The sequence below is a fragment of the Saccostrea echinata genome, unplaced genomic scaffold (assembly GCF_033153115.1).
Source record: "Saccostrea echinata isolate AGI-Se365-2 ecotype Australia unplaced genomic scaffold, CSIRO_AGI_Sech_v1 ptg000008l, whole genome shotgun sequence".
NCBI classification, from domain to species: Eukaryota; Metazoa; Mollusca; class Bivalvia; order Ostreida; family Ostreidae; genus Saccostrea; species Saccostrea echinata.
In genome coordinates this window covers 11,683,333-11,692,679 of record NW_026889757.1, presented here as the reverse complement: position 1 = coordinate 11,692,679, position 9,347 = coordinate 11,683,333, and the positions used below count along the sequence as shown (strand labels likewise).

Genomic DNA, 9,347 nt, shown 5'->3' with positions numbered 1-9,347 from the left:
ATGGAGAAATTGTGTGCAATTTATTCATGAGATTGCTTCCACGTGATTTATTTCTCATTAATATTCATGAGATACTGAATATACTCGAAATTCCATTTCTTTAAATTTTTATGTTAAAACCTGCAAGCCTGTTTCGTTTTGTTTTTTCTCCAAGGCTCTTTCATAGTTATATGGGTAGAAATTTGTGTGAATAACAGCTGACGACTCGGGACACCGTTTTCCCGATATAAGCAGGTCACACTGATGCAAAAAATTGCCGTTTTCAAATTCAAAGGGCGGTCGTAACTCCTAATGGAATGGTAAAACATACGTATTTTATAAAAATAGGCTCTCTCCTTCACCTCTTAATCGGCGGAAGAACTCTGTCAACTTGTAATGAACACTTACATTTCCTCATAAAAAATGATAAAAACACCAATTCTGTCTTTCCTTCATTAAAACAATATACTCTCGCTTCGAATTTTCAAATCAAAAAGGCGGTCGCAACTTTCACTTTGGTATCAACAATCTTGTCATTTACGGTAGAAGATATTAAGAAGAATCAAACCATCGGCGGAAGAACTTTATCCGAAATAGCTAGGATATAAAATTTCGCGATTTTTTGTATTTTCTCTATATAGACCTTTATAAATTCGGCCGCCATTATAGTTCCTAAATGGTCGATATGCAAATCAGCAGAATGAACACCATTTCTCCATATGAGGTATAATTTATTTGTACCTAGGTATAATTATTTAGAGATAGGTATTTAACTATTTACACCTATCTTCAATTCAATTGTACCTATCTTTAATTCAATTGTACCTATCTTCAATTCATTTGAAGATAGGTACAATTATTTGAAGATAGGTACAAATATTTGAATATATGTTAATTTGGCGTTCCATATACATGGTACACCATAACATGTATGATATGTGAGCTAGATAATCTATACTTTCGCACCGTTCACGGTAGCTCAGTCGGTAGAGCGCTCGCTCTGTGATCGGGAGGTCGTGAGTTCGAATCTCGGACGCGACAGACCTAAGTCGATAAAAAATGGGTAGCAACTGTTCCTTCGCCATGCGCTCGGCACTTTGAAGTGAAAGTTGCGGGTCCTTCGGATGAGACCTCAAAAACCGAGGCCCCGTGTCACGGCAGGCGTTGGCACGATAAAGATCCCTCACTGCTCAATGGCCCTATTTACGACTATATATGGGTCTGATTATGCGAGCGCCGAATTGTCAAGTAAAGGTCAAAATTTGAAGCCCTTCACCGGTATATGGTGACGTCTCTATATGAGTGAAAAATTCTCGAATGGGACGTAAAACAACATACAATCAATCAATCAATATACTTTCGCACTGAAAAGTTGATACCGGTGTACCAGTGAAAACTATCGCTAGTGCTCCGAGTCGCTCTAAAAATAGAATTACCTAGCGGTACCTTGACAATTCGGCGCTCGCATAATCAGACCCATATATAGTCGTAAATACCTTAAATAAATGTAATCTGTATTTTAATTGAAGAATACTGATGCTATGAAATTATTAGATAATCAAACAATACTGTATTATTGAATATTTATAAGAAAAATCCCGAAAATGCTGTATTAAGCACACTTACATTCGAAATGTAGAGATTGGCATATGGACTTCATTTAGTTCCATTTTTCATCGGAGAATCAGCTCATTTTGACCCTTAATTTTGTTTTTGTTATTACATGATATATATAGTGCTAAATGTTTTATGTAAAAAAAAAATGGATAGAAATTTAATATGATTATATATTAGTTTTACACGCAAGAATCATCGAGATCGGCATGCCAGAGTGCCGTACGTTCGGTTGGCACGTATCACTTATGATTCCACAGCTGAAAGTAAGAAAGTGTTGATAATAGAAAAATAATAAGACATGAACGTTTTATCGTTGATAAGTAGAGTTGGGCATAAATAAATATAAATAATGATCTTTCTGTACCAGTCAAAGACTAATTCGACGAAGTTGTGAATCGAATTTCCTCTATCGTGTTTCTAATATATCGATGCATTTTCATGTAAGCTAGGACCGTGAGTAATTCTTTATCTTGATGAAGAAAAGGTGAAGAAATGCTGTTTTTATTTTCTTTACATTTGGTTTTGAAATTCTATATAGTTCTGGGATAGATGAAGATTTATTTGTATTCTTAAATGAGCCCTGTACAGTGAGCCGAGTAGCCGAGTACGGGTCTGGTATAATCACTAGATTTAGCTAGATAGCCAAAATTACCTGCATAGCTTTATTTACCTACCTGAAGTAGCTTTATTCAGCTATAAAATAGACTTATTTTTTAAATTAGCATTTTTCTCAGGCTGTGCAGAAAATCACACTTTGTACAGTTACTGAACAATGGAAATACATCTTTTGCTTAAGCTTGTAAAAAGTGTTTAAACACAGCAATGTTTAAACAATCTCTGCTTTAGATTGCTTTTTAAATATCCTCTATATCCTATAGTATAAATATTAGTCGACATGTTCTTGTGATTATTTATCTAATTTAAATAAAAAGCAAAGTTATGAAAAGTTGTAGTGAAATAGCTGAATAAAGCTACCTGAAGTAGCCTAAATAAAGCTATGGTAGCTAAATCTAGCTACTTAGCTAAATGTACTGATTGTTCTGGACCTGCTATACTGTGTATACAACTTAATATCCAACTAAGAGGTCAATTGTGTTTTACGACCAAAGCAATTTTATACATAAGGTAGTTTTAATATCTATAGATATCGATCTGGTTATGTTCAATGAAGATGTTAGTCTAAGAGATATTTGGTATACTTAAATAAGTCATGTCTGTGGATACAACAAATTATGGATATTATTAGAGTGGAGATGGGGAGTGTGAAGTTTATGAAAGTCATATAGGTAATATAAAACTTAAGTTTATAATGTGTAATTAGGTGGACCTCCAGGTTAAACACGATGCTATGCATATCTTCGTCAAGTTGGTTTTGAAACCCCATCCTGGGTGTCCGTAACTCCCGTAAGTAGATTGGTGAGTAGCCTGTGGAAGCCTGTATGGTCATGTTTATGGCTGAAACCACGTGGTCGATGTACTTTGGCCAGTCGTCTTCATTGTCATGGACTACTTTCCGCAGACTCTGCTTCAGTGTCTGGTTGGTCCTCTCATCAAGGCCATTGGCTTGGGGATGGTACGGCGTGGTAAAAATGTGCTTGATTCCATAGGTACTGGTCAGCTCTTGAAGAGTGTGGTTTTTGAATTCGGAGCCATTGTCAGTCACCAGTATGCGTGGGGCACCATGGCGCAGAATGGTCTTGATCAGGAAGGCAGCAATGGTGTTTGCAGTTTTGTCTTGCACAGCTACAGCTTCCATCCATTTGGAAAAGTAATCTGTAATAGTAATAACATGTTTATAACCATCTACAGACTCTTTAAAGTTGACCACATCCATACCAATTTTGTTCCAGACATCTGTAGCCACTGGTATGACTTGCAGGGGAGGGGCTGTTGATGGGGCAGCATTGGCAGATCTCTGACATCTATCACATTCTTTCACCTGCAATATAAAATAAACCACTGTTATTGTATTGTTGTGCTTGATATATGCATGGTCTAATGAACATTTTAAGGACCCTCTATACACTAGAGGAAAATATTTTTTGGACATTGAGAAAATTATAGTATGTAAAGGTGTAAGTATTGAGCTTATCTATCACATTTTCAACATAGGTTGCGTTGCATTTACCCCCAGGAAAAATGCTCAAAGTCAATGAAGTACTGATGAACATAAATCACTGTTATTTACTTAAATGGGCAAAATTCCTGCAAAAGTGTTCTATAAATTCATCTCTTCAATGCCACCTAATATTATAATTATCAAATAAACTGCAATTTCCTGTGACATATCAGAGAATTATTGAGGACAAATGATTCATATTATTTCATATTTTCATAAATTGGACAGTAAATAACATTTTGTAAATTCCTATGGTGGAGCATGTTTATTTCATAACACCTTCAAAATGCTACCATGATGAATCATTTCGGACCATTCATTTATTAGGTACAAAATATGGTCGTTATACATTGAATACCTTAATCATATAACAATCATATGTAATTGTAGTTTTTGCTAATTACACATTACTTTCAATTACATCGAAATTTGTAATTAATTGCTGCCATTACACATTTCCACTACCACATCCCAGAAGGTATTTCGATAAAATGAAAAGACATATGATGAGATAAAAGAAAATTATCCCCACTGCAACTATGTAAGTATGTGTGGTAATTGCCGGTTGATAAATATATGTCAGCTGGTCATTTTTTTAATTAACACATCAATTTACACCTCAAATTTTTACAGAGCCACTGTGACTTACTTTTAGAATTATATGGCTATATTTAAATATTTTAGATATTAATTAGCTTAGAATCATAGAACTTTATGAGTTAATGCATCTTTGGTTCTTAAAGTGTCTCAATTGAGAGTAGGTCACCATGACCTAGTTTTGAAATTTTAAGGTTACATTTAAGCATATCTGATCCACAGCCATGAAGGATAACTCTTAACTTTATTCTTTTTAATTTTTTTAATTTTTTTAAATAGTGTGAGTGTGAAGCTTGAAATTGAGATCTTTACGTGCAACAATTTTCATTTTATGCATCTGAATATGATTCACGGTTCTTTGAAGTCTTAGAAACGGTCTTGTAAAAAATAGACATTTGAAGCCCTTAAAAGAAAAACAAAATGTGATTTTGGAGAAATTGAATTTCCTTTAATCTTGCATTAGATACCAATGTTTGTTAGCATGAAATGAAATTAGACGTGATCTTGATGTCTAGCAATGATAGCACAAGCTTTTTACACTATGTATTATATATCCATAGAAGTAAATAGAAAAACTAAAATATCGCATAAGCATAAAAAAATTGCAAACGGCCATTTTGAAGAGCGACTCAAATCACTGATGCTCATAACTAATGCAACTTAATTCTTTTCCCCAATTTTTTCCTCTAGAATAATTAAACTACACTTAAATTATGTATTTCAAATGAAACCGGCATCAAATTGTACTTTTTAATAGTTTTACAGACGTTAAATGTGTCAGTCTTGATAAATTCTGAAACGGCCATTTTGAAGAGCGACTCAAATCACTGATGCTCATAACTAATGCAACTTAATTCTTTTCCCCAATTTTTTCCTCTAGAATAATTTAACTACACTTAAATTATGTATTTCAAATGAAACCGGCATCAAATTGTACTTTTTAATAGTTTAACAGACGTTAAATGTGTCAGTCTTGATTAATTTCGAAACGGCCATTTTGAAGAGCGACTCAAATCACTGATGCTCATAACTAATGCAAATTAATTCTTTTCCCCAATTTTTTCCTCTAGAATAATTAAACTACACTTAAATTATGTATTTCAAATGAAACCGGCATCAAAATGTACCTTTTACTAGTTTTACAGACGTTAAATATGTCAGTCTTGATAAATTCTGAAACCAACAGAGCACCGCTTCGATTTGAAGCGACTGAAATCCCTACGCATGCGCAGAAGCCAGTGATTTCAGTCGCTCTTTCCCCTATATAATCTATTAAGAGCGACCCTGAGCACTAGCGACAGAAATCACAGGAAGTCAAAATGCCGATGGTATTTCTGTACACTAATCTAAAGGATGAGGAGGTCCCTGCAGATTTCGAGGTTAAAACTTCCAGATGTGTGTCAGAAGTTCTGAACAAACCCAAAGAGGTACATTTTCTTAACATTTTAAAAGTGTTTAATCATATTTTGGACAAAAAAAATAGACAGGTTATCAAATGGGACGTAAACATGTACGATACCTTGCTAGGGATAAAAATCGTCGGAAGATTCGATATCATATAGTACGAATCTAATACATAGGCCTGTAGAAACCTGTGCCACTTTAAAATAGCATCTAAAGATCTAATCGATTTGTGCCCCTTAATCGTAGATTCGGAGAAACTTTATCCTTCGCCATAACAATTGATTGGTTAGAGCAATGGCTTTCATTTTCCACATGTGTATTCCTTGTGATAAGACCTTTCTTTGGGTACCAACATATTTGACCTCTTAACCTTTTGACCTTGACCTAGGAGTACTACCTACTTTTGAAAAACATTAACCTTGGTCATAACTTTTGAAGAGTTGGTGCTAAGGCTTTCACATGTCACTTTTGAAAAACATTAACCTTGGTCATAACTTTTGAAGAGTTGGTGCTAAGGCTTTCATATGTCACATGTTTATTTCTTGTGACAAGACCTTCCCTTTGGTTTGAATATTTTTTACCTTAACCTTGGAGTTTGACCTACTTTTGATAAAAAAATTAACCATGACCATAACTTTTGAACTTTTGGTGCAATATGGCTGTCATATTCCAGTATTTCCACAGGTGTATTCCTCGTGACAAGACCTTTTCTTAGGTACCAATATTTTAAACTCATGACGTTAACCTTGACATTTGACCTACTTTTGGAAGAAAAAAAACTTTGACCATAACTTTTGATTGATTGTTGCAAGGGCCTTCTTATTTTTGACAGAGTTATCCCTCTTGAACTTAGAAAAAAAATAAGAAATTCTAGTATTCAATTTCCGCTAACTTTTGTAGGATGTATGTATAAGGTTGAAATTGCATGTGCAGGTATTTTACCAGAAAATACAGGTCAAGTTTGAATTTGATCATGGTCCGATGATTTTTGGCAGAGACATGTATTCAGGAAAAATTAGATATTTTGTGAAATTTTCTTTGTTAGGGTCAGAAAATGAAGGTGATATCATGGTTAATTGGTTATCTTCCTGTTTACATTTGAATTTGCCTCTTTGGTTAAAAAAATTAAAAATTATAACAATTTAAGTCAGTGAATATGAACAAAAGCCCAAGTGGGATTCGAATTTGGGAATTGCAGTTCTCAAGTCCGATACTTTAACCACTTGGCTATGATCATAGTTGACCAAATCGATCTATACAAACAATTTCACAAAACACTTAAATTGCCGTCCTGTGATACAATGTCTTAATATAAAAAGTATTATAAGCATCGATGCAAGCTCTAGCCACCTTGATAAGATTAACATTTATAGTTTTTATCTCAGTTATGCCCCTTGAACTTAGAAAAAAAATTAATTTAAAACTAAATATTGCATTTGGAATTTGGGCTGCCTACGGCTACGGGGGCAATTGTAGCGTTACGACACATTAATTAAGTTTTTCAAAAAGCAACGCACATATGAAAATCTCATGGTCTGGAATACGCAAAATTATGACTTTAATGTATTTTCTTGCTGAAAGTCGTGGACAACCATTTGATAAAACAGGTTTATTTTTAAAGATAATACATCGCCTATGAGTATTTTGATACACCGTCAATTTGGCAGAAAAAAAACACAATTTTTTAATTCTTCTTTGCTGTTCTATAATATAATTGACTTCGAGATACATGTTATTTACCACTGGAAGTTAATTCTAACCTACAACGCCGTATTTTAACGTATTTTTTCTGTTTCCAGAGAATTCATGTTATTTTGAATTCGGACAAACGTATGTGTAGGAACGAAGATTCTTCGCCCTGTGTGTTGATTGAGATTCAATCCTTAGGCGTGTTTAGCGCCGACAAAAATCCGGGATACACAGAAAAGTTCATGGAATTCTTTTCGACCACACTCAGCATTCCTAAATCAAGGTAATCAATTAAGATACTTTTTCGGATCCTACATTCTCTATTGAAACCAAGAGTGTAACCATGCATGGTTTAATACATGTCATGAATGTGGAAATATTATAATTATTGCGTAGATTGTATCTCCTCTTGGGGTTGCCAAGTTAATTGGGGGGGGGGGGAGGGGGCAAATCCCTCTGGAAAAACAAGGAGATAATTTTAATGCAGCAAAATCCGTCAATTTGTCACAGCTGCACTATCTTTGCAAGTCAGGAAATTTTGTTTTGTTCATTATTATTTTTATTTAGAAATACATGGACACGAAAACCTTTGGCATGCGGCGATGAGACTTTGTTTAATTTCAATTTTTTTTTTTTTTTTTTTTTTTTTTTTTTTTTTTTTGATACAAGATTCAAAGACAGAAACTTTAAGGCGGTCAGAAGACGTTTTCATAATAATATTTTAACTCCAACCCCCACCCTCCCCTGATTAATCCCTGCATTTTTGGGGATGGGGTACGTGGTGGTGAAGTACTCTATTTTCGACTTCGGTTGAAAAAAAAAAAGAGTGGTGCACAGTCTAAATTATTTGACAATGACTAGAACCAAATTATATAGTAAAGTTCATTCAATTCTGCAGCAGGCCCGTAACAACAGTAAAAAGTGGGGGGGGGGGGCTTCTCCAAACATCTGACAAGCAAAAAAGAAACCCTAATTAACCGTCCAAATCCTAAAATATGTTCCAGTGCTCGACCTTGGATCAGCATAAAAGTGGGGGGGAGGGGGGGGGGGGCAACCAGCATCTGAAGGAAAATTTGGTATAGCAAAATACTATACTCAGAAAAATTTCCCCCACCCCGCGTTCTACGAGCCTGTGCAGCATCTTGAATGTATTGTTACGAACTGATTTTTTGTTTGTTTTAGAGTCACACTGGTGTATAAAGCTGCTGAGGCCCACATGATCGGGATATTGTAGCAGAACAGTCTTGTGCATACTACTAATACATATTCACTAGTATAATATATATATATATATATATATATATATATATATATATATATATATATATATATATATATATATATATATATATATATATATACACACACAATGTACTCCATATCCTAGATTTTCCAACAAAATTAATGTTATTGTTCATTGACCCTTGATTTGTTTAATTTTATTTTGAGAATATGTACATCGTTTTTAGTTTGCATGTTTTATGGATAAGTTCACGAATAAAAATATACTGTCATGTTCTGTGTGAAAATGGTTGATGTATATTACAGTTTAATTTAACAGATATTTTTTTATTCAAACTATTTCAAAGCAATAAACCTAGTATATACATGTACATGTATATTGGAAACATGAACAATTATTTGTGAAAAATTATTATATGCATTTGTATATTTAAAAAAAAACAAACATAAAAGCGTCAAATTTCACCTTCCTTTCTCTCTATTGGACCAAATTCATAAAATACATGTATACAATTACATGGTAAGGCATATCATGCAAATACTATATGTACAAGACGCTCTTGACACAAAGTACACGTACATTAACACGATGTTATTTGCGCAATATCTTCCTTATAAATGACTGATTGTGTTAACGGTATTTTATGAAGATTATGATAATGTAAAGGAGTTATGAAATAAAATGCTGTAGTACTTACAT

General features: G+C 33.9%; 1 protein-coding gene across 1 annotated transcript; it reads left to right on the top strand.

The window, feature by feature from the left end:
- Positions 1 to 1,331: 1,331 nt before the first annotated feature.
- On the top strand, positions 1,332 to 8,920 carry LOC133181437 (MIF-like protein mif-2). The gene is made up of 4 exons (XM_061315945.1): positions 1,332 to 1,361; positions 5,623 to 5,739; positions 7,516 to 7,688; positions 8,588 to 8,920. Exons 2-4 carry the CDS (start codon positions 5,632 to 5,634, stop codon positions 8,637 to 8,639), a joined length of 333 nt encoding a protein of 110 aa, XP_061171929.1. The 5' UTR covers positions 1,332 to 1,361; positions 5,623 to 5,631; the 3' UTR covers positions 8,640 to 8,920.
- The last annotated feature ends 427 nt before the right edge of the window (positions 8,921 to 9,347 follow it).

Excerpts from the sequence above, each read along its gene's own strand:
- LOC133181437 (XM_061315945.1), top strand. The coding sequence starts at position 5,632 with ATGCCGATGGTATTTCTGTACACTAATCTAAAGGATGAGGAGGTCCCT. Across the intron at positions 5,740-7,515 it reads TTCTGAACAAACCCAAAGAG|AGAATTCATGTTATTTTGAA; the intron begins GTACATTTTCTT and ends TTCTGTTTCCAG. Across the intron at positions 7,689-8,587 it reads CTCAGCATTCCTAAATCAAG|AGTCACACTGGTGTATAAAG; the intron begins GTAATCAATTAA and ends TGTTTGTTTTAG.